This window comes from Camelus dromedarius, chromosome 8 (genome assembly GCF_036321535.1).
Source record: "Camelus dromedarius isolate mCamDro1 chromosome 8, mCamDro1.pat, whole genome shotgun sequence".
NCBI classification, from domain to species: Eukaryota; Metazoa; Chordata; class Mammalia; order Artiodactyla; family Camelidae; genus Camelus; species Camelus dromedarius.
In genome coordinates, this window is record NC_087443.1 from 66,113,514 (window position 1) to 66,139,092 (window position 25,579).

Below are 25,579 nucleotides of genomic sequence, written 5' to 3' on the forward strand. Positions count from 1 at the left end.
AGCCACGAGAGATTAGATCTTTGGTCCACTGCTTCCTCTCTCCTGCCAAAAGCACCTACCAATCCCGGGGCTTTGATGAGAGGGGGTAAAGGAAAAGCAGCCACCACCTACTAAGTTATCCTGGGTGCCCAGGCCTTGGTGTGTTTCTCTGGACACTGTCCACTGTGTTTTCCTTCCACTGGAATACAAATGCTCGGCAGTTGGCTGGCACCTTTCATCCACGTGCCTCATCCGGGGCTTCCAACCTGCTGCATGACTTCAGTTCACACAGGACTCTGGGTACCAGGTTTATATTCTAGCTTGGCTTACACTCCCTTCTTGCCAGAACCGCCTACATTTAAGTACCAGTGGAACAGTGGAGGTTGGGGGTGGGGGTGGTCTGCGTAAAGAATCCATAAAAACTCCTACATGCATATCTTCTAGTCTGCCCCAGGAGCTGTTGCCAATTACTAAGTCCGAATAAGAATCTCAGGGCTCAACTCCATGAACACTGAAGAGCCACACTTTTGGCCACAACTTTATTTCTACACGCATTACCAGGGACAGGGGACCCGAAGATGAACAAGGCATAGTCATGTTATGGCAGAGACCGAGGTCTAACCAACGGTGGAAGCAGGGCTACACAAGTAATTCCCATAGAGGGGCCTCCGCTGCAGTCACATGGTGGACGGGCTGCTCTGTGGGCAGTCAGCTCTGCGCAGGGAGACGAGGAAAGCTGCACAGAGCGGGTGACATTTGAGCTGAGCATCGAATGTCGGGGGAAAAGCAATTTGGGAAGCAGCAAGGGCAAAAGTGAGAAAGGAAGACTTTTTAAATTGAGGTATAGTTGATTTACAGTATTATGTGAGTTTCAGGTTTACAACATAGTCAATATTATTTAAACACCTTTCTTGTGGTATGATCCCTGTACAGTAAACTACACATATTTCAGATGGACAATTTGATGAACTTACACCAATGAAACCACCACCACCACAATCAAGACAGCCTACATTTCCATCACTCTCCAAGAGGTGAAAATTTCAAATTCCCAGTTTATCCCTTCCCACCCTCTTTACACACTGGTAACCATAACTTTGTTCTCTATGGCTGTGAGTCTGTTTCTGTTTTGTAAATAAGTTCATTTGTGTCCTTTTTTTTTAAGATTCCACATATAAGCAATATCATATGGTATCTTTCTTTCTCTTTCTGACTTACTTCACTTAGAATGACAATCTCCAGGTCCATCCACATTGCTGCAAATGGCATTATTTTATTCTTTTTTTTTTTTTGGCAGTAGTATTCCTTTGTGTATATACATCTATGCTTAGAGGCATCCAAGGGGTGGTGTGGAGTCAGTGCCTGGAGTAGAGGCACAGAGGGATTGAGAGCGAGCATTGGCAGGGCCTCAAGGCTGGACCTCATACACGTACCCCCGGTCTGTAGCCCTCTGTCCCCCATGGCGAGGTTAGGAGAGCTGCCCCTCTGCACTCCTACCCACGCTCCTGAGACTCTTCTTTGGTAACCTCACTTGTTCTGTGATACCCACGCTGCTTTCCTTGGTTTGCACACGTTGCTCATTCAAGGTGATACATACTGGGGATCATCTCATGAGCCCCTGATGCGAAAGAAGTTTCCCAGAAAGGCCCCATGGTTTCCCCACGATTCTGTTCTGGGAGGCTCTACCGTTAATAGCCTTAGAGCGGGATCACTAGGGACTTGTTGGGGTCCCCAACAGATAGTTTCTGTGGGTTTGGAGCTGGGCAGCCCTATGCCATTTGGTGGAATCCCAGCAGAACAACGAGTTTTCTTCCCTGATCTCAAACTCTTATCTCAATCGTGAGAACCACCCAGACCCCATAGGGCTGCCCCCGGAGTCAGAGAACAGGCAGCTGCTGAATTTGGGGAACAAAGGCAGCAGGGCTGAGGAAGGGTCTTTGCATTTGCACGTACCACAGCAGGGCCTTTACACGTGTCCCCCTGCCCAGGAGCCCCTCCCCCCCAAATCCACGCGGCCCTCCTCACCTAACCTTTGTCTTTACTCATTGTCACATTCTCCGAAGTTTATTCCTGGCCACCACATAAAATCACAACATCCCAAACCCGCTTTCCTTGTCTTGGTGGCACCTGTCTCCTTCTAACCTATCCCCTAATGTTTCTATGTTACTTGGTCTCCCCTCCCTCTCAGCCCTCCCCACAATGTAACCTCCATGAGGGCAGGAATTTCTGTCTGCGGTGCTCACTGCCTGCCCCCGGTTCCTAGATGAGTGTATGGAACTGAGTAAGCATTCAGTATGTATTTGCTGAAAGAATAAATGACGGAGCCAATTCTGGAGGCAAAGGCTTGGCTTCTGAGAACCGGGTCACACGCTGTTCTTCTCAGCTCAGTTTTCTCGTTGGTGGAATGGATGTGATCCCAAGGCTGCTGTAGGACTTCCACGAGCTTGTGCTAGTGGGAAGCCCCGGAAAGTACCTGGAGAGGGTGCCTGTGCTGGTGAAGCCAGCATGTGCACCGCTCAGTGTTCATGGGTGGCCACAGCCAGACGGGAGACCCAGCCCCGACCACGAGACCAGAGAAAGAAGAAAGAAATCAAGTCCCTGAATAGGGAGACCTGGGAAAGAGGCGCTCCTCTGCTTTCCCAGACGGGCCATCAGGTCGACAGACCCAGGTGCCTAGAGAAGGGGAGCCAGGCAGGTGACATAGGCCACCAGGTAGCACGGGTGGGGCCAACATGGAGAGCTGGGACCGTGGCAGACCCAGGAGGAGGGGGCTGTCTGCTGGGGCAGCCGCCGTGCTGCTCCCCTCTGTGGCTGCCGTTCAGGGAGGCATGCCCTGTGCAGTCAGCACTCCCATTTCTGGGAGCAAGACCCATGTCCAGATGCAGATATTGGTATGACATTTCCCACATTTTAGAGACCAAAACATGCCTGTGGACCAGATGGAGCCCCAGGGGTCCCCAGGATGCAGCCCACAGTATAAACAAGCCATTGGAGAGAGAAATAGAAAAACCACTTATGCTCAGTTCAAAGCCCAGACCCAAGCTCACTGGGAGGCAGTTGCGAGCCTATTATTCACTCCACCGTTTCCTACCCATCTGCATTCTTGTCTTGACCAGTGTTCATGGAGCATCTAGCACTGGGGCTACAGTTGTGAATCAGAGCTGCAATGACCCCTGATCTCATGAAGCTCATGGTCTAATGGAAAACATATTAATCAAATAATTCCTTAAGTGAGTAGATGAGTGTGAGTGTTAAATGCTAAGGAGATGGAGGTGTATAGGGCTGTTAGTGCCTATGACGAATCAGAGGCTTCCCTGAGTTAGGATGTGGCTGTTGAGACTTGAAGGAATGGTGAGTATTTACTGGATGAAAAGGAAGGAGAGCAGACACAGGAAATATCCTGTGCAAAGGCCCTGTGGCCAGAGGCCAGTGTTTCTGGAGCAGAGAGAGCCAGGGTTAGAATGGTGGGAGGTGAAGCTGATTTATCAACAGGGGCCACATCATGCAGGGCCTTGTAGGCCGGTTATGGAGTTTTGTCTTTATCCTCAGAGCAAGGGGAAGCAAATGAAATGTTCAAGCTAAAAGGTGCAGTGGGGATGTGATAGGTTTGCATTTTGGAGTCACTATTCTCAATCACCTCGGGGAGAATACACTTGGGAGGAGGCTACAGAGCACAAGAGGGAGACCAGTTAAGAAGTGGTTTAGCAGTAGCCCCGGCCCTGCGGTGGCAGCCCTGCCTGGAACTGTCTGGACTTAATACACTGGTCCCTGAGCCGGTAGGGGGAGCCGGGGGCATTGGTTGCATCTGTCTGTTCCCATAAACTGCTGTCACCTGGAAATGATCCCAGGGCCAGGAGTGCACTGAAAGGCCCTGCTCTGTTTCCTTTGCCTGCAGGGAGGAAGAGCAGGGGTCCACCTGGTGGGGGGCTTCCGGTGGCCAGGCAGTCCCTGCCTCTCCCAGCTTGAACTGGAGGGAGTCTGTTTACCATACTGAGCTGGGACTGTGGCGGCAGGAGCTGCCTGGGAAGGGTAAGGGGTATTTATTTTGACAAGGGAGGGCTATGGATTATTCATTCAGGGAGACAGAAATAAAGCGGTCCCCTGCTGGTAGAAGCTAAGTAGGCCTCTGGAGCTGCCTTGAGCTCAGCGGGCTAGAGTAGAGCTTCTGCTCCAGATGCTGGAAAAAGCGAAGACCTGAGGATTTGAATTGTCCTTCCCTGTCCCGTAATAACTGGTTAAACCCGTCAGCCCTGAGCTCCTGCCCCAGCTGGCTCCTCGTCAGCAAAGAGGGGTGTGTCTGGTCATAAGAAGTCAGAGCGGGAGTGGTTTCCTTTGAGCCAACCTCAGCCAAAAATGTCGAGAAAATGCAGCCTTCTCCCAAGAATGCCTGGGAATGGTCATTGACTTGGTGGCCAAAGTTTAAGTCACAGGAGACTCTCCTCCTCAAACTTCTAAACTGGGGGCTGGCAAACTTTTTTCCATAAAGCACCAGATATAACTATTTCAGCTGTATGGGCCAAGAGGCAAGATTGAGGATATTATGTTGGTACTTAGAGAATCATTTAACATGCAACCATTTAGAGGGGTGAAAAGCATTGTTGGTTCCCCGACTGCACAGAAAGAGGCGCTGGATCAGATTTGGCTCAAGGGCGATACTTGGCTGACCTCTGTTGTAATCCTAATTCTTGAACCAGACACATGCTTTCAATTGTTCAGTTTCCCAGACTCGAGCAGTATCATGAGGGGCTTAACTTGAGGGATGGAATAGGAGGAAGGAAGAAGGGGAGGGATCGCTGGTTTGGGCTGTAGCCCCAGGAAAGGAATAAGGCAGAAGAGAGGTGAGTGGCACTGCTTGGTGACAACACCCTTCCTACCCACAAACAGCCTAGATGTGATTTGTTTAATGGCCAAGACTGATCTGTTGGGGAGGTGTCACCATGATGGTTGTTAAATCCAGGGTCACTTCCCCCATGGCCCCTTTGCTCACCCTCACTATCCACAGATTTCACAGCTGCAGAAAGTGCCTGATTTGCCAGGGATTTCTGTCTCCCTCAAGCATTCAGGCCAGCCATGAAGATATTTCTGTGCCTCTGTTTGTCTGTGTGACCTTGAACAAGTGACTTACCCTCTCTGAGCTTCAGTTTCCTCATCTCTATAGTGAAGATGATAATAGCACCTGCCTCCGAGAGCTTTTGTGAGGATAAGGGAAATACTGTGGGTGAAATATGCCCGACAGCTGTTAGCTGTGCTCTGCAGCATTGTTTTCCTCTTGGTGTGCCCTCTTTTCTCCGTCCCTACTCACTGTTGGCTTGGTTTGTTCTGTTCTTTCCTTGGTAAGGCTGGAAAAGAAGAACAGGACAGCATGGAAGATAGCCCCGCATCAGTGGGCAGGCAGGAGAAAGAAACAGAATCCTCTGATGCAGAAAATACAAGGACATGGAAGGTAAGGTTTGTCCCAGATGCTGGCAGTGTAGCCTCATCGGCACAACAGCCATTGGGCACCAAGTCACAGGGGTCCCCAGCCTGCCTAGTGATGCCCTGCTCGCTGTCTGGGACGTGTCCGGGACCCCACCAGTGGGTCTGTGAATGAAGCCAGCACTTCTTGGAGGGATGGCTTTGCCTGGGACCTTTGCACAGTCTTTATTGGGGAGACCTTTACCACCTACCTGCCTGGGCTCTGCCTCAGTCTTCAGTAATTTGGCTGTGCTTATAAGAGAAAACATGGGCTGCCCAAAAAAGAGTCAGGTTTCAGAGCCAGGCTCCCAAAATAGGCAGGTCCCATGGGAGGAGCTGGAGGAGGAAGGGGGCTTTGGGGACTCAAGCTGGGGCCCTGACCTCAGCAGTCCCAGACCCTGGGATTAACAAAACATCTACTGTGCTTGTAAAGATTACTTTACTTAATTGAAATGAAAAACCCAGTTACAGGGCTGAGACCGCCACAGCAGAAAGAAATGTCCCTGGAACATGGCCAGCTTCATGCCTTTCCGGTCAGGAGAGGCGGAGAGATGAGTATCGCTGGCAGGGAAGCTGATCTCTTAAATCTGGCTGCTGGGTCCCTGGGCTGCTGGGTTCATGAAAGTGTCGAGAGGGGCCAAGTGTGAGCCATGGCTGTGGAGGTTGCACCCTTGCTGGGAGAGGGTGTTGGGGGGAGTTTTGTGAAGACTGTGCAGCAGTTACATTTAGTGATGTCCTGCGTGCAAGGAAATAGCTCCAGCAAGTTGATGTGCTTAGAATTTATAACTTAATCATTCATTCATTCAAAAATATTTATTGAGCACATATTATGTACCAGGAGTTGAAATTCTTTGTGCCACGTTAAACATGGTTGGTTAAGCAGTAAGGGCTCATTTCAGATCCTGTGCTGTTTTGAGCCTCATCCTAAGAGATGAATCAGTGATAAGAGACCTGAATGGTTTATAGCTTCTTATTACCTAGTAAATGTTCCCAGTAGGAGTCAGATTGTTGAGGATCTTCCTAGTTTGAGGGGTCCTGTGGTCAAGGTTTGTGCCCCTTTCTGGTTGAATATGAAGAGCCACTCCTCAGCCACCCTCTGACCTCCATTCTGCATTTTTTATTCAGGAGCAAGACTTGGAGAGTGGAAGTGAGGCAGAGGGGGAGAGCTGGTATCCCACCAACATGGAGGAGCTGGTTACAGTAGACGAGGTGGGGGAGGAAGAAGATTTTATTATGGAACCGGACATCCCAGAACTGGAAGAAATTGTGCCCATTGACCAGAAGGACAAAATCTGTCCAGAAATGTGTCCCTGTGTGACGACCACCTTAGACCTGGACTTAGCCAAAGATTTCATCGAGGAGGGAGTCAAGACCATAGGTAATGGGGCCGTGGAAATCGGCCTCAAGTCGCCCAAAGAACTGCCTTCTGCTTCCACTAGCTGTCCTAGTGACATGGAGGTGGAAACGCCTGGCCTAAATCTGGATGCTGAGCGGAAGCCAGCTGAATGTGAGACAGGCCTCTCACTGGAGGGTTCAGATTGCTACGAGAAGCAGGCAAAGGCAGCGGAGAGCTCAGATGTGTGCCTGGCCTCTACACACCAGCAAATGTCTTCCCCCAAGCCAGCAGAGGAGAGGGCCTGGCAGCCTAGCCCCTCTCTCGATGACTGCAAGGCCAGGGAGACCCCCGAAGATGGGGCTGGTGAAGGCAGCCCCCTGGAGGAGAAAGCCAGCCCCACCACCGAAACCGACCTCCAAAGCCAGGCTTGCCAAGGAGTGTCGACCCAGGGTAACTACCTCCCCTTTCTCCTGGGCGGTTGGGTAGATGGGATCACTGCTCCCCTGGAGCAGCATGTGGGCATGAGCAGGCTGGAACGAACCGAAGTAAGGTTTTAACCAGCATTAAAGCTGGTGCAGAAGGCAAGCTTCTAAAAGCCTGGTTAAACTGTTAGGGCTTTTAGGCAAGTGGTGTAAAGGCAATCAGATAGGAGGCGCCGCGTTTTCTGAGAAGCATACTCAGATAGGACGGACTTCTCTGAATTTACAGGAGCCCAGACGGACTCTGATATCTCAATTAGCAAATGTTTTGAGCTATCAAAGGAGCTTTGGTTCCTAGGGATCAACAAGCAGCCTCTCTTACCCTCACAACAGAGGACCACCCAGGCATTATTTCTGTGAGGCCTGAGTGAGGGGGCGGGAGCCTGGGAGGCAGTGAAAGGAGCGGGCAGAGGCAAGAATGAGGGGCCCACAAGGGGTCCGGCCTGTTCCCCTTCTCACTGCCTCAGACCCGCTTTTCTCCAGTGTCTGATGGTGAAACAAGACTTTCCCCGAGATCTCTGTCTCCACTAGAAGTGATGTTGTGTCTGTGCCCGGTACTATGACATCATGAAAGACAGAGTTTAAAATAGGCTAAGCCCTGTCTTCTCTGCCAAGTGGAAACTAAGCTCTATCAAGGGTTATGGCGGGGGCGGGGTGGGGGGAGGACGAGTAGCCCTCAATGTTCTCCCAATGAAAGTAACTAAAATTTCACTTTTTCAGAAGTGTGCAGCATTGCAGAGTTTGAAGTAAGGGACGGGAGGAAAAGAGGCGAGGGCAGAAAATATACATGAAAGGCTTAGAAAGAAACCTTTCAACCCAGTGCTGTGTGCTTGGCGCGAGCTGGTAGATGAGCTGGCGGCTTGGGCTTCCCCGCATGTCAAGCTGACCTGAGCTGTTTTCACCTGCGTGGATCTGAGTTTCCATAGAAACTCTGCCACGAGCTTCCTTCTTGTTGCTAGAGAAACGCCGAGGCCTGGGCTGTGTCTGGAGAAGGCAAGAAGGCAGAAGGAGCGAAGTGTCGTTCACCTTGCTCTGATTGAACCCCGTGCATTTCGCAGTACCAGTCTCAACATGCACTGGTGTTAATGGCCTATTAGCTTACCCAGTGTTTGGAGTTCACATTTAATAACACTGCTCGACAGGCTTGGGGTGAGAATGGCATTGCCTTTTCTGCCTGCCTCAGTGCTCCTGCGGACGTCAGCACAATTTTTGCACTTCCATAATTCTTCTGCCTGCAGAGAGGGTGTGATACTGAATGGGGGGGGGGGGGGCAAAGGAGTGGGCAAGGCATCAGCAGCCCATCCCCCAAGGAGCTAATGCAAAGATTTGCCAAGTTTTCTTGTGTGTGGCATTCTTCTGGCAGCTGAAAAAGCTCTTCATTATGGCACTTTGCTTCTGATTAGCAGCCCTCGCCCTAGTCCCGTGTTATGAAGCAGCCCAAGGGACCATTCGCCATCACGCAGTGCAAGGAATAGAACTGCAGGGATTCTTAGAGGCGTGATGTGTTTTATTAGTTTTGCCCTGGCTCATGTTTTGCAGAAAACTCCAGGTACGTGGAAATGAAATCTTTGGACGTGAGGTCACCAGAATATGCTGAAGTTGAGCTGAAACAGCCTCTTTCTTTGCCTTCCTGGGAACCAGAGGATGTGTTCAGTGAACTCAGCATTCCTCTAGGTGGGTAAAATAAATCCACAGCCCTTCCTGAGAATTCACCTCCAGGAAATGATAGTTCCGTAATAACATCTAAGAGCTTGAGAGGGCTTTTTGGCATCTGGTTGTGGGCTTTTTGGCATCTGGTTGTTGTCTTTTTGTGTCTGATACAGTCACCTAGATTTGTGTGCCACTTTCAGGGTTTTGGCAGTTTCCGTCTCCTGTAGTGGACCAGCCACCTCAAGGGGTCAGACTCTGAACGGCACTGTCCTGGGAGCCAGAGCAAAGAGACTGTTCTCCCCGTCAGGAAATGCTTTATCCATGACCACACAGCCCTTATTCAGCCAGGGAAGCAGAGGCCCAGTGGCCGCCACAAAGTCAACAGAAATGAACCTCTTCTGCCAATGCCTTCCCTGCCCTCTTAGCCCCAGCCCTTCCCAAAACCATTTTTTTCTCTTTGAGGGGCCAGCTTCTCTGAGGCAGTGATGCTGAACAGACTGCACTGGGGGGCAGGCCCTGTATAGTTGATGAAGGGGCACTGAGCAGAGAGAGACCTGGGTCCCTGTCCTCCCAATACTGAGTGACTGCACGTCCTCAAACAAGTCTTCCCCAGGGGGAGGCGCTAGTCAATATGGAGGCTCACCCTTTCTATCGAGTTTCTTTTTTTCCTTTTCTATCTGCTTTTAAATTTTTCTTCCTGTTTCTATCCTCCAAGTGTGCCATTTAGTCAGATTCGAAGAGCAAACTTCCTTTTTTTTTTTTAAGGGTTGAGTTTGCTGCATGCCTCAGGACAAAAACTAAAAAAGGGAAATACATACCGACCTTAGAATGAACTTAGATGACTGCAAGAAAGCCCTGGGTTTTTTTAACGCTGGAAGAGTTGCAAAGGCTGCCTTTCAGGGAAAGGGTGCCAGGCAGTTCGTTTAGGAATTGTTCATGCATTCATTCAGTCAGCAACCCTTCCTAGATAACTGGCACCTTGCGAGGCACTGGGGAGAATCGAGAAATGGAACACAAGTCTCTTGGCATCCAAGAACTTGGAATCTGTATGACACACACAGGCAAAAATTAAGAATAAATTCTGCTACCTTATAATTCTTGTCTTTTCATTATTTTTTATTACAAAAAGTATAAAAGATTATTATAACAAATGTTTAAAACCATATAATGTTGTATCTCTTCCCCCCAGTGTCTGCTCAACTCCAGAAGTAGCCACTGTCATACCCATGGAGTTTTTCTCCCACAAAAATAGGATCACACTATGTATGTAATGCTGTGCAATTTGCTTTTCTAACTTCACAGGGGGTCTTAGCGATCTCTTCACGTCGGTACATAGAGAATGCATTCTTCTTAACCACTATTCCATCTTAAAAGGTGTACCGTAAATGACTGACCTACTCCTTTACTGGTGAATGGTGAACATTTGGGACGTTTTCAGGTTTTTTTTTTTTCCATTATTACAATGCTATAATAGTTATGCTTTTATTTTTATCATTTATCAGGCAGGCACCATTTCTAGTGCATATTTCATTTAACTCTCAAAACACCTGTGAGGTAGCTAGTATTTTTATCCCTATCTTACAGCTAAGAAATCTGAGATGCAGGGTTACAAATTGAATGAAAGGCCCAGGCTGGAGCTGGGATTGAAACCCCAGCCCTTTGACCCCTAGCTCCATGTGACCTCTGTGCTCAGCCTTCCAAACATGCTGTAACCCTAACCTGTGTGCTAGCCAGTGTTTCTGGAGGACAGCGTCCTCGCCAGGGGGTAGTGAGGTTATATATATTTGCATTTCAGATTTTCATAATTGCCACTAAATTGCACATCAGAAAGATTATACCAGTTTTCACTGCTACCTCGAGAGTACTCATTCTCCACATCCTTGCCAACCTCAGATGTTATCAGTTTTTAATCTTTACTAACCTGTTAGGAGAAAAATGGTGGCTCATTGTATTTAAAAAAAAAAAACCCAACTCTGTTGAGTTATAATTGACATTAATGTAGTGCACATATTTAAAGTGCACAGTTGGATCAATTTTGACAAATGTATCCACCTGTGAGACCACCACCACAGTCAAAAGAATGAACATAGTTATCATCCCTCATATTTCCTGCAAATCCTTTTTAATCCCTCCCTCCCAACCTCAGTCCCCAGGTAACCACTGCCCTCCTTCCTGTCGCTGAATATGAGTTTGCATTCTAGAACTTTATATAAAGGGGATCATACAGGATGTACTCTTGTTACCTGGCTTCTTTCACTCACCATCATTATTCTGGGATTCTTTCAAATTGTTGGGTGTATGGATAGTTGGTTTCTGGTTTTTGTTGAGGAGGATCGCCTTGTGGTTGTGGATAGATCACATTTTGTTTATTCATTCAGCTGTTGACGGGCATTTGGGTTGTTTCTGGTTTGGGGCTATTACAGATTGTACTTTCGTGCTTGATTACAGTCTCCGATTAGCTTTCAGACCCATTGCCTGATTGATCTCGGTGAGGGGTAGGGAGTATGGCACTATTTTCTGCATTTGACAGGTAAGGAGACTGGAGCCCAGAGACTTATTACCTAAGGTCTCACAGCAAGCTCAGGTCAGAACTCAGGATTCCTAATCTGAGACCGCCCCGCCCTCCTGTTCCTCCAGTTGAGGCAGCACAGTGGAGGAAAGGCGATTTTTGTGCAGTGATTAAGAGCACAGATTGTGGACTCTGACTCTCTGGGTTCAAATCCCAGCTGTCTGGGGGACAGAGAGCTGCTTAGTTAACCTCCCTACCTGGCTTTCTTCATCTGTAAATCAGGGATGGTAACAGATGCCTCCCCTGTGGGGTGATTTTGAGGATCAGACGAACGAGCACTTGTCAGGCCTCAGTGTCTTCAAGGTAGGAGGTATTAAGTAAGGGTTGTCTATTGTTGTTATTCGTTTATGAAACAGTTATTGAGACCTACTACGTTTCCTCTCACTGGGGCTGCATAACCCTTCGCCCTCCATGGTCTGTCGCTACTGCAGAGAGACTTCTAGGGAGGTGGGGGGCAACTCCGGCTTGGTCCCCATGGAGAGCAGGGAGGCTAAGCCCCGCTGCTCAGGGGCTGGGGAAGGGTACCCCCCCACCGTGCGTTTCAGGCCAGCTCTGGGTGACCCCCGCCAGCCCAAGCCTGCCAAGGCCTGCTCTTATCAGAACCAAAGGGCTCTGCCTGCAAAACACAAGCTCCCCCTCCACCCATCCCAGGCTTTGCTGGGATGACGGGGTTGTAATTACCCGTGCCAGGAGCTATTATTAGAAGGCAAATGCAGCTTTAATTATTATACTTAATAGAGGCTAAAAAACGGGAGGACCAGGTTGCTGCAGAACTCATGGGTTGTGGCAGTTTTGTCTTGGCATGGCCACTTCCCCCAGCCCTCACGTTCCAGAGGTGTCCTGAGGCGGTGTTGGCATCCTGGTGCCCGGCAACTCCCAGCTACTCAGGAGTGAGTTCCCAGGTGTTTGGGGATCCTCCCCCGGCTTCTCCTTCCTCAGTGCTGTCTCTGACCCCCTGGGTACTGCCCAACTAGCCCCCTGGCAGGCCGGGCCGGGCTGGGTCAGGGAAGAGAGTTGCTGCCAAACCATGGAACCTGGGTTCTCCAGGGGGCTCTAGTGAGAGGCTGGAGGGCAGGAAGGCCTCTGTGGAGAAATGTTTAATACATATCTGGAAACTAATATTTTCCGGGGCACCAGACAAAATGATAGGTGCTTCCCTGTGACTCTGTTTGTGATACTATGATTCCTACTTTTCAGGTGAGGAAACTGAGCTCAGAGAGGTTAAGTAACATACCTGAGGTTACACAGTGTTGAATCAAAGAGCTAGGTGTACCTGCCTCTAAATATTCCCATTTTCTCTCCAGTATTCCAGTATACTGTGGCTTCCAAGTTTTGTTTTCAGGTTTTGTTTTTTGTTTTTGGTAGCCGTGCCCCTGGGGTTGAAAGGAGCCACAGCTGCCAGCTCAGGCCCTGCCTCATGCTCTGTGGTGGCTTCTGAGGCAGCTGCACCCCTTCTGAAGGACCCAGAACAGGGGCCGGAAGGCCTCTTGGGAAACCTGGAGAACCCTGGAGGCCTTAGTGGGGTCTCAGTGAAAACCCCAAGACTTCTTTCCTGATTCCACCCAGTTGGCTGATCCTGCAGGGTCTGGACAGGAACCAGGGAGTGGCTCTGATGGCAGGCTCGCCTCTGCTCCTCGTGGCCTCTGGGTGCTGCGTCTCCTTTCCTGGTTGCCCTTCTCTTGTCTAGTGTGGGCCTTGGCTCCCTGCAGAGCAGCAGCAACGGGGAGAATAATTTTGTAGAAGCAGAGGATGAAGGCCAGCCTTACTTAATGCTCGTTTGCCAGCACAGCCAGGAGCCAGGGCCTGTTGTGAGGTGGCGGGGCGGGCGGGCCACACACAGGCAAAGCCAGGCTGCTTGCCCATCCTTTGCAGTGAGGGTGGGAGGAGGGTGGGGAGGGGAAGGCCGCTCAGCCTTCCCCTGGGCAGCTGGGTCTGAGCGAGGCCCCTTGGCTCTGGAGACTGCTGGAAACGGCTGAGGGCTCGGCGGTGGGCTTGCTGCGTGGCAGTTAGAACTGCCCAGGCCCCAGACCACAGAGGAGCAATCAGTCAGGGCAGGCCTCCCTGGCCCCCTCCGCCCTCGAGACCTGCCCCTCCACACTGATAAGTGGCTCTTTTGAAATGGAAAAAAAAATGCTGTAATTACAAGTCTAAGCTGCTTCTCTCTGACAGGGTCTCCTGTGTGCTTAGCTCTGTCTCTCGGGAGGCGGGAGGAGGCAAGTGAAGGGAGGCCCAGCCTCGTGGTCACACGCACGCAGCGCCTCGGTGGAGACCCGGCCTGCCCCCCTCTCTGCAGGAAGCTGCTGTTGGCCTGGTGTGCGGCCCCCAGCCCCTCTCTCCCTTCCAGTGGGCGGCCAGCTCTCCCACATCTCCCACCCCCAGCAGAACTAACCAGTTGGACCTCAGCAGAGCCCAGCTGAAGTGTGTCAGCTCACACAGGGGGTGGCCCCAATCTGAAAGCGGGGTCCAGGCATCCCTCATGACCAGCCCCTCTCCTTTACTTCCGCAGGGAGTCCGGGCTTCACAGCCCTTATTACACCCTGCTCTTTAGCTGGGGCTTCACAATCGGGTGCCCAGGAAACTGAGGCCCAGGAGGGGCTCCGCTGACTCTCCCCGGGCTCCACTGATTCTTAGTGTCTGGTCTGAGCCTTCTCAGTCCTGGGCTCTTTCCACTCTGCTGACTGTCTTCCAGAGGAGACCGTGACCCCCAGAACACCTTGGTGGAGGCGGGCCTTCAGAGATGAATCCCCGGGGCTGCGACAGTGTTACTTCCCTGGCTGTTGGGCCACTATTTCCTTTCCTTACAATCAAAAGGCCTCCCAGAATCCTGGGACTTTTATTTAACAAATCATAAATAAAATGCTATTAATTGGTGGTTCCGATGTAAAGACTGGAGAAAGATGGGGAAATATTTATGACAGACCATCACACGAAAGAGGGAGGAGACAGAAATACACTTAGGGAATGATTAAAACTGCCCCCTCCCCGCCCAGAAAGGCTCTCTCTGTAAATAGTGTGGAAGGAAGTATTTTGATTGGAATGAATCTGGGTGAATTTTCTTCACTTTTGTTTTTAAAATTTTCTTTAATGGACATAATTCTAGAATAAACAAACAAAAATGAGTGCATCCTTCCAGAGTCCTGGTCACAACAGCTGCAGGGACGGGTACAGTGTGGAGAAACAAAATCCACCCACTGAAATGTAAGAAAGCTCCTTCCTCCTTTCCCTGGAAGCAGTCTGGTCATGGTAGAGCCTGGACCTACTTCCCGAAGTGGGTTGCAGGGCGTATAATTGCTGAGCATGCCGTCTCACTTCAGGGGGGACACCCCTCATGCTCACAGCCGCCTGTGACGGAAGCTGATGCTGTCTTCTCTGCCCTGTTTTGCAAATGGGGAAACTGAGGCCCGGAGAAGCTGGGTAACCAGCCAAAGTCAACAGCAAACGAGGGCTGGAGGGCATGGCTCCTCTGTCCACCAGACTGCTGTCTGGACCCCAGGGGCCTCCCTCCACCTTCCTAACTGCCTCCCTGTCCACCCCCCATCCTGCTGCAGGGGTGGAGTTCGTGGTGCCCAGGACCGGCTTCTACTGCAAGCTGTGTGGGCTGTTCTACACAAGCGAGGAGATGGCGAAGATGAGCCACTGTCGCAGTGCTGTCCACTACAGGAACTTACAGGTAGCCATTGGCCCTCACTGCCTAGGCCTAGGGGGCTGCCCGGGCTCTGTTTCTGTGTGTTTCATCTCCTTCCACTGCATGGAAAACTCCTGCTGTTCTCTCAGACCTGACTCCAGCAGGCTGCTCCTCGTGGTGGCTGCCTCCCATGTGCTCTCAGAGCATCCATCTCCACCTTCGTACAAAACATTGTATTTGGGTTACGTTTACTTTGTTTTTGCATCTGCCTGTCCATCTAGACTGAGTGACTCGAGCTAGTATTCACCTGGCCCGTGGCTGGGGCTGACCCCTTTTCACAAAATCTGGATGTTCCAGGTATTTCTCTATATGTTCTTTCCCTGTGCAGTATCCATGTTTGCTAGAAGAAAAACCCCTATTCTGTTCTATGTAAATGTTCGTCCATACTGCAACTATTCATCACAGGCACACCGTGGATTAGACAGTATTCTAGGCACTGGAGATACAACAACAAAAAAAGAGACAAAAATTCCTTTCCTCTTAGACCTTTCATTCTAGCATAGGAGATAAGTAATAAATAAAATAAGTATGTTTCATAGTATATTAACAGGTGACATATAAAAATACTCTGTGTACCGTATTTCATCCAACCTAAGGTGCCATTAGTTGTAAGGCACACCACTATTTTGTGATACCAAAAGGGAAAAAAATGTTGCAAATTAAATGGTGAATTGCATCAACTGTAAAATGCATCTCAATTTCAGAGATGTTAATGTGTGGAAAAAACACTTTTTAAAATCAATGGGATATAGTAATATATTCTATAACATGTACCTAACTAGAATATAGTGTGTTGGAATGTGATTTTCCTAATTAACTTCTGGTATAAGCTGGGGACTCGTGATGTAATAGAAAGCATGGGAGACAGACGCCCTGGGGTGAGTCTATCAAGGCACCTCCTGTTTTTACTACGGTGAATCAGACTAGCTTTTTGAGGCACAAGGCCTTGACTCCGGAAGACCCTTGTGGTAGAGCGTGCCCTAACTCCAGAGCAGGCATTACTGTCAGTTAAATTGTTAAAGAACAGCTGCTCTGGTGGTTCTTAACCAGCGATGTGAACCAGAATCCTCTAGACAGTGTTTTAAAAGTGTATGTACTACTTAGGTCAGATATTTAGTAGAATTTAGTGGGGGAGGGACCTAGGAATATGTGATTTGGGAAAGTTCTCCACATAACTTGAATGTGTACCCCTAGTTAAGAAAATTCATATATGGGCCAACTCTCTTGTTTTATAATTGAGGAAACCGAGGCCCAGAGAAGCCATGTGATTTGTCCAAGGCCATGCACATGCTGAGTTACCTGGCCAGGGACCAGGGTGCCTGATTCTTAATCACTTTTCTCTTTTCACTCTACTGAGCTGGACTTGCAAACTGAGACCCATGCCCTGGCCTGCATTACCATCTGCAAGGGACTACCATTGGTTGTGCGCAAACTCAGATCATTTAAGCCCCTTGATTTTCCTCTGGAAAGCAGCTGCTCTGTGACTGAGAGCCACGGGGGGTGTCTGGGGCCCAGGTCCCAGGTACTCCTGGGAGAGGGCAGTGAGACCCCGACTTGGCCAGACCAAGGAAGGGTTCAGATTGTGCTCCGCAGAGCCAGCTGAGGGCAGCCATCTGCCTTGAAGACACCATCGTCCTCTACCTCCAACAAGATGAAACCTCTAGAATGGCAGGGCTGGAAGGAGTCTTAGAGATAATCATCTTGTCCTGATTTTCCCAAACCTTGGTCTTCATACCAGCTGGAATCTTTTAAAAATGTAGCTTCCTGGACCTACCCTATACTTGCTGTCCATTCTCTCTAGGGCAGGGCCTGAGAATCTGCATTTTTAAGTCTTTGTAGCAGATTCTGACACCTTAGCATGAGAAACTTTGATCTCATCCGGCATTCTCAGCTGGATCGTGTAGCCCCCAAGGAGGCCACACAGCTCAAGGTCACCCAGGAAGGTAGGAAGAGTGCAGACTTGCCAGGGCCTTTCATTCTAAACTCTGTGTTTTTGCAGGGCAGCGGACTGCACCGTGTTCCCAGCCTCTGGGCCAAACCCCCAGGAAGGCTCACCTCCCCACAGCAGGCCAGGGCCATTCCTGTGGGCCCAGGCACGTCAGGTCCAGACACTGGCTAAGCCCCTCACACCCACCAGCTTCAGTTCAGGTTTCCCTGGGGCACCTGTCCGGGAGCTGGGAGCCTCATGGCGAGCCTCCCAGATAGGGTTTCTGCCAGTGGCTTTGACAGAATGTCTCTGTCCACACAGACGTGCCCATCCCACTCCACATTACACGTGTGAAAAGGGAAGAATTCAGACCCAAGTAACAGGTGCTGGCTGACACCCAAGTCAGGCCACTTGTAAACTTAACACCCCCAGGAGGCCTTGAGGTGGGGGTTGGAATTGTTCTTTGAGGCAGGGTAGAAGGAAGCTTCGTTCTCTCTCTGCAACCCCGGCTGTGCCCCACTGATGGTCATGTTCCAAGAGAACCCACCAGAGTGATCCAGAACAGCAGGTGGGGTCGGTGCTAGGTGGGAAGGTAGACGTCTGCTTGGCCCCCGGCCCAGGGAGGATCAGGCCTATACCACTCGCCTTCCTGAGCACGTTTCCTTCCCTGAGACAAGGTGGAGGAGAGACCCGCCCTCCATTAGCAGCCTGGCCCGCAGGGATTCACGGTCTGCCCCTCGCCCCAGCAGGCTCACCCACCTCTCAAAGCCAACCACAGTCTCCTAGAGAGAGCAGGTGGACCACGTCATCTCATAACATCATCTTGTCTGACCCTCAAAATCACCCCAGAGGAGGAAGAAGGAAGATACGGTTTCTCCCATTTAACAGTTTACAGGCTGGAGAAGGAGTGACTTTCCCAAAATCCAATGGGCTGGTGCCACTGAAGATAAAGGGCAACATTGCTGGGTGTTTATTCCGTGCCAGGCTCCAGGCTCCGTGCTCAATGCTTTATAGTACCTCTCTTGGACTTCACGGCAACCTTACACAGTAGTTACCATTATTACCTTACTATACAGATGTCGGAGTTGGTGGGGAATTTGTCTGTTGAGAGCTAGCATTTGAACCCAAGTTGTCTGATGGCAGAGCCCACACACTTGACCACTGCGGGGGACTTAACCTTGATAACTCCTAGTCCAGTGCTCTTTGCATTGCTCCTTGGAGCCCTAGCAATCAGAGGACAGAGCCTGAGGGCTTTTCTAGTTCCATCTTACCGCATTGAATCCAGAATTCCAGGAGCAGCCCTACAGACTTGCCGAGTTGGGCTGGGGGCCAGTGGGAGCAGGAAGTGCTCTGGGGCCGGGCGGAGGAACGCCTCCCCCCTACTATGGGACCTCCAGGACACTCAGCCGGCCAGCCTGCCTGAGTCTCCAATGTCAGGCTGCAGTTTTGTCTTTCACAATCGCTATAGGACAGAGCTGCTCCCCTCCCCGCCCATCCAGTCTCCTCTCCTCCCTCTGCCTCTTACACGTGGATGTGGACATGCTGCCTGGATACTGGGGCTCTTTCTGGAAAACAAGTAGAGTTGTTGTGAGGATTAAATTAGTTTGTGTAAGGAAAGCAGTTAGAACAGGGCTTGGCACAGGATGAGAGCCCTGGAAGTGTTCGCTATTGTTTGGGTCCATGCTTTCATGCATTGTTTGTAAATGGACAGAACGGGGTGGTGGGGGAGCTGGAGCTCATTGCTCAGCTTGAGTCCAGGAGCCTCAGAAGGCTCTGGGGAGGGAGAAGAGGGGATCTCACCCACCGGGCCAGGCACACACCCCCTTCCCCTCCCACCAGCCCACCACTGACCCTCTCCCTCCCTTTGTCCCTCTTCCCACCACAGAAGTACCTGTCCCAGCTGGCCGAGGAGGGCCTCAAGGAGACCGAGGGAGCAGGCAGCCCGAGGCCCGAGGACAGTGGAATCGTGCCGCACTTTGAAAGGAAAAAGCTCTGACACCTCTGCCGCTGCTGGAAGCGGGGAGAGGAGGGCCTGCCGAGGTGGGGCCTTCTTGACCTCTGGGACAGGAACCGAGGCCAGAGAGGAAGGAAGACCAGGCAGGCCACTTGCCTGGTTTTCTCAGACGCTCATGAAGCGCTGCCTCTGGAGCTGGAGCATTCCAGTGCCAGCACCCTGGTGTGCCCAGTCTGCTGAGGGTCACCCGCTCTCCCCCTGTTGACTCCTGTTTCCTTCAGACAGCCTTTCAATTCCCTTCTCTCTCTTCCTCCCTGTCCCCCTCTCCCTCCTTCTGTGCCCAGGGTCATTTCCTTTTCATAAAAATCCAACTTCTCAGGGATTTCCACAGTGTTCAAATTCTTGATGGAATAGGATAGGCCATGCCAGGCTGAGTCTTCCAAGGAGAAGATTTCGTGGAGACTCCTGGGTCCAGAACCACATCAGTGAGCCCAGAGCACCAAGACAGTTTCTCTGCCCGGCTTCTTGTGCGGGAAGGTGGGTGGGGCGAGCAGGGTGCCTACAGCCCTGGAGGGGGGCACCCTAGACGGTCAGTGAGCAGAGGCTGGGAGTTCCTTCAGCTGGACCACCTTTTTGAAAAGCCCTGATTGTCATACCTCTTTCATCCTCTCAGATTCATGCCTTAAAGTTTAATGAATTTTACAGAGAGAAGAGCCCTTCATTTTGGAAGCTCTGATAAGTTTCCCTCCTCTTGATTGCAGGAGATGCCAGGGTTTGTTCTACTCTGGACATTAAATTGGTCTCAATTCACTTTAACTAAAAATGAAAACAGAAACATCTTCCCCCTCCAGCTAAAACAGCAGTCTGGTCAGGGCTTAGGCCGAATGTTGGCCTCACGTGGTTGGCTTGAGAGACCCCAAAACAAGGAAACAGTATCTGTCCTTGACTCACCCTTGGTGTCTGCACTCTGGGCTCCAGCAGCCCCACAGTGGATGCTTTCAAATGGTCTCTTAGAGGCCGGAGAAGCTAAGGAGAAGGCTGCAGGACTGAGGAGCACCTAAGGATTGCCGGGAGTTTGTAGGTGGGCCCTTTTCAATTTGGCAGAAGGTCAGGGTAGCTCAGAGCTGACCCCAGGTGCAGACATTGATGTTAAATGTTAGGAAGCACAGAGCACTTATTCTGGTCGGGCTGTACGATACTGAGGTCAGGGCCTCGGGCCCCGGAAGTCCATTGTAAGGGTTTGGGAGAAGGTGCTGGGGAAATGAGGCTCAGCTGCAGCCCTGGAGAAGCCCTGGAGAAGGTCGGAGGGGAGCCTGGTGCTGCTTCCTCAAGCTGAGACACCTGCCTGGAGGTGGCCTCCCTGGCTCAGCCCCTGGAAGACGGTCCCTGTTATTTCTGTTCCTGGCCACAGGCAGGTAGATTCGGACAAGATTGTTTGTTTTACTTAAGTTCTTTGCTTTTTTTCTTTTCATGGTAAATAAGACTACACTGCTCATTTTGTTCTCCACACTCATGGCAGAAGTGTAGAGAGATTGTCTGAGTTTGACACTGACATTTCATCAGTGAGGAAACTGAGGCATAGCAAAGAAAGATAGAACAGAAAATGACCAGGTGTTAAGCCTTGGGGCAAGTGGTCACCGGCAAGGAGAGAACTGCCGGGAACCTGTGAGAGAGAAGCGAGAAGCACCAGAGGCAGACAGACCAGCTTGGACAGGTGTGGGGTGGAGAGGCTGAAGGTAGCGGGAAGCCTGAACTTGGCTTCAGGCCAGAGGGGGAGCCTCAGGAGGATTAGTGTCTCAAAGAGAGCAGACATTGAAAAGGGTGACTCAGCCCAGACCTGATCCCCTGGCCCACTCCTTCGGTTTTTTCACCTGGTGTTCTGAAAACCAGCCTCCTCCATTTCTCGGAAAACCTTTAACCCTCTGTGTCTCTCCTCCCATGAGAGGGAAGTCAAGGGCCAGCTCTCTGGCCTCTTTACTGAATCTTGCTGGGAAAAGCCTGCTGCCTCCTGTTTTAGAGGGTAAAACTGCATTTTCAGAGAGGCTGGCAGTCTTTTTCTCCCAGCAAAGTGGAACCTGACCCCGCCAGCTTGTCCCCCACCAGCAGAGTTTCCATGGAAACCAGGATGGCTGTTCAAACAACAGCATTTCCTAGTAGTGTAATGGCTCCGTTGCTGATGGATTGATCTTCTCCATATTTTAAAGCTGGAGAAGGGCCCTGGGAAGGCGAGAAAAGAGGCTCTTTGCGTTCAATCAGAACCTTCAGTTTAAAAAATCATCTAAGATCCCATATTTGTGTGTATATATATATATTTATTTTTATTTATTTTTATACAATTCCATTGGCATAATTTCATCCACTCCATAATTTGCGCTTCTTCTTCCTACGTGTGTCATACACAATGCAATATTAAAAGCAACCAGGAAAATATTGATTTATTTTTTAAAGCTTTTCTTCAGTGTGTGTTAACCATTTCAAAGTGTCTCCCCGAAAATGTTGTTTAAGAGCAGCTGCTACCTTGAGCAACAGATTGATTTGTACCCTGGGTTAACATAACAAAAGGCCTGGGTAATGTTCTTTTTATTGTAAACACCTGAAATAAAGTGTATCCAGAGAGTATTTCCAAAGAATTTGGTAAATTTGATGTTGGTGTGAGCGGCCGCCATTAGTGTCAGGGTTTCCCTTGACAGTCTGAGGCTGTGATCTGTTAGATTATACTTGAACTGGACCAGAGTTTGATTTTTGAGCTTATGAGAAAAAGAAAAACATTAGTTCATATAAGTTTGAACTTGTAAAGTATTGGAATTTGTCGAGTGTCCTATAAATTGTCACTTTTCCTGATCTGTATAATTGACCGCAAGTGTTTGTTTTTACAAAAGGGTGGGGGAAAGATTTTTAATAAAGACAATTTGAGAGCCTGTGCATGAGTAGCCGTCTGTCACGCAGGGATCCCGCGACGTTGGGCTGGGGGATGTCCCCAAGCACAGACGTTGGGATTTGTTTCCCTCTCTGAATCTAGAATGTTTCTAAAGAATTGAAAAAAGAGGACACGAGCTTCCACTCAGGCCTCTGAGGGGATCAGAGCTTCTCAGGGGTGACCCTCCAGAAGAGCTGGGCTCAGGAATGTGGGGGGCCACTGCTCCTTTTGTAGGGTCAGATAGAAAAATCTCTTGGCCTTTTTAAACCCCTAGCCCACCTACCCAGTGCTCCCGGGGCTTCTGGTAGCTGAACCCTGTTGTCCTGCCCCAGGGTCAGGCTGGTTCTGGTGGTTGCACCCCTTGTAAGGTGGTCAGCGCGTCGCTTGGTCACTTGTTAGCCCTGTGACTTCCGAAGTCCTGCTTCCTTGGGCGCAGAGTGGGTGATGCTATTGGCCTCCTCGGTTGTTCCAGGGTGAATTGCTGGTGAAAGTACTTGCTATGCTGCTCAGCTCTGAACCTTTTTTTGGTGTTTTTGGAATCTGTGCTCAGGCCAAAGACCCTCCAATTTTCAGTGGTTCTTAAATTCTTTCTCAACCGTTTCTTCTGGCAAAACAATGCCAGTCTCCTGGGACCAGTTGGCAAGTCCTTTGACTGGCCTGGAACCTGCTCTGGGCCCTCCCCGCCTGTTGGCAATGCTCCTGAGTCAACCAGGAGGGGCTGGGCAGTCTGGCCCCAGAGGGCAAAGTGAGTGGGGCTGCCTGTAATTAGTGGGAGCAGATTTGTAGATCTGAGGAAAGTTCCCGTCAAGCCTGTTGCCGCTCCCCTCACCGCACCCCACCCCCGCCTATTGTGGCCATCGAGGGCTGAGCTCAGGCCTCCAGCTGCCAAGCAGGAGGGGTGGAGAAACATCCTTCCCTACCAGTGTGGGCTGTGCCCTAGCTGGCCAAAGCAGGGAGTGGGCCTAGAGCGTGTCCTGCTGCCCTGAGTTCAGGATCCAGGATGGCTGGGGGTGGCCCTAAGTGCCTAGTCCCAGCATGTCCTGCCATGTGGCACAACTCCAGGAGTCACCATGCACATTGTATTCTGTAAGATGGAACCCCTGAAACTGTGCAGTAGAGGCATCCTACTGGGGCCCCCTGACTTACAGTCCCCTGCCATGCCTGGGGACTCCCATTTCTCTCTGATGTTCCTAAGAGCCCTAGAACCTGGTTCTGAGCCGGAGCCCTGACACTCAGACCCACTCTCTAGGCTCCTTCCTCTCCCCGGGGGTCAGTGCCAGATTGCCCCGGCCTGACTCTGCCATGGCTTAGACACTTGTGTTGCTCCTCACAGTCCCCCTCAGGTGGGGCCACTTAGATACCGACCTTGGCCCCCACCTGGCCTGAGATCTCTGTGCCCTTCTGAACATCAGTAGCAACTGTTGGCTGTCCACCTGGGTGGTAATGGGACATCTGGGCTCTCCCCCAACAGCTCCTTCCCAGCCCTTCCTGTCCTACAAAGAAGCCTATCCCAAGTGGCTTTCCAAGCATATTAGAGCAAGATGGCCCCCCAAACTCTCAAATCCTGGGTCTTCTTTTACAGATGAGAAAACGGAGGCCCAGAGAGAGGAAGTGACTTGCCTAAGGCAACACACCTTATTGGCATTAGGTAAGAACAGGTTCCAGGTCTCTTGGGTGGTCCTACTGAGAACACATGGGGAGTTTAGATTCTTTCAGTTAAATTATTTCATGAATTTTCCAGGTCTAGCCCGAGCTGGACTTCAGCAATCAGCAAAGACACAAGACAAATCATTGGTTTTTGTGCTTTGTGTGGATCCGAGTGACCTGGGGAGCTTGTCAGAACTTGAGATTCCCAGCCCCCTCCGTGGAGATCGTGTCTCAGTAGGTCACGGGAGGCATTTGCATTTTAGCAGACCTCGTGAGTGACTCAGTGCAGGTGGAGTTCACTGCTCACAGTTTGAAAAATGCTGCTCTAGATGTCAAATCAACCAGGGACTTCCCCAGCAGCTCCTGGAATAGAAGGGACATTTATTTTTACTGGGGGGAAGGGCAGGACAGATGTGAATGGAGACTATTCAAGGTAGGGGAGACTCCAGTGTGGAAAAGGCTTAAAGATAGGAGACAGTCTGGCCATGGCACATGGAGATGGGGGAGCTTGTAGGGGGGTGGTCATCAGACTGGGTTTGGGGCACGTGTCAGGATTTTTTTAGTTGAATTCAGATTTACTGTGCTTAGGCAAAAGTCTTCCAATGGTCTCTTTATGCTCATTAATGGCTGAATGCATTGTGATTATTAAGCAGTCTCCTGCAGATCCAGTGGTAGGCTGGTCCCTCGGGGCAGAATGCTGTGCAGTCAGCATGTCTTCTGGAGGGACTGGAGTCACAGGGAACAGGGGCATTCCCCAGGGGCATGTCACTGCCAGCAGGGAACCATGGGGTTCACACATATTCTCTCTCCCGCTCTCCATGAGCCACCATGAATACCAGGATTAACCCTGCGGATTATTAAACCCATCTGCACGCCACACTCAGTGTGCACTCTATGGGGACAGTCTCTTGGCCTCTTTACACCCTGAGAGACAGGCACTGTTATTCTCCCATTTCACAGATGGGGAAAACGGGGCTCAGAGACACAAAGTGGCTTGCCCAGGATGAAACGGGCTAGTAAGTGGCAGAGTTGGGATTCAAACCCAGGTCCCTGTGACACTCAAACCACGCTTATAACAACTGTGCTCTACTGTCTGTCTCAGGGCTGGGGTCTTCCTGCTTCTTCCTAAAACCTCTAGACCCTGGGTCTGCCAGGAACAGCGGGCTTGGGAGGATTGGAGAGCCTAATTTAGCCAGACTCAGGTGCTTTTGACTGACTCTCCTGATTGTTAAATTCCTGAAAGGGATCTCAACATTTCGCCTCCTTAGAATACAGCTGGAGAAAGGCCTCCACCTTCCTTCTCCTTCTCCTTCTCCTTCTCCTCACTCAGGAGCAGTTCACCAGGGGAGCTGGATCTAGTGGGTGAGAGGATGGTGGGGGCCTGGGGTTGAGGGGCTGCCTCTGCTTCCAGGAGGGGGAGGGCAACACCCTGTTTTCTGTTCTTGGGGAATTTCGAGGTGTAAGGACGTGATCAAAAGGAGCTTTCCCACGGCCTCAAAATGCCGGCCAGACGTTGCACTTTTAATGCCTCCTTCCAGAGTGAAACCTCATCGTTTATTGACCTGTCGCCGCTTAACAAGTTGAGATAATGCAATACAGGGCATGTGTGACCAGATTAAGGCAACAGACAAATTTTAAGTGAGGGGTGAGGAAGGCTGGAGGCAACAAGTCTGTGAGCAGTAAGGGCTGATGCAGTGGTGGTGAGTAAGAATGAGATATGACCAGGAGCCTCCTGGTAGCCAAGGCAAAAATAGGAAGCTTGTTCTGTTACTTGGCTCTCCTTGTTAGAAGAGAGAGAGCATTCAAGTATATCTGGGGAAGTCGTTCTACTTGACTCCATATTCTAGAAGAGTTATCCTGTGGTATGGGCAGGGGCACTGAGAGACTTGGAGAAAATCCTTGGGTAGCTGACAGCCCAATATTGGAGAGGAACATAGCGGAGACCCCTGTGGAGAGGACGTTAGGATGGTTCCTGGTCTGTG

General features: G+C 50.5%; 1 protein-coding gene across 1 annotated transcript in view; it reads left to right on the plus strand.

The window, feature by feature from the left end:
* Positions 1-21,947, plus strand: part of RBM20 (RNA binding motif protein 20) — a 180,569-nt gene extending 158,622 nt beyond the window's left edge. Inside the window, exons 10-14 of the mRNA XM_010983270.3 lie at positions 5,318-5,422; positions 6,559-7,219; positions 8,788-8,922; positions 15,016-15,137; positions 18,965-21,947. Coding sequence (XP_010981572.3) covers positions 5,318-5,422; positions 6,559-7,219; positions 8,788-8,922; positions 15,016-15,137; positions 18,965-19,075 — 1,134 coding nt within the window. The 3' untranslated portion in view covers positions 19,076-21,947. The remainder of the gene's footprint in view (positions 1-5,317; positions 5,423-6,558; positions 7,220-8,787; positions 8,923-15,015; positions 15,138-18,964) is intronic.
* The last annotated feature ends 3,632 nt before the right edge of the window (positions 21,948-25,579 follow it).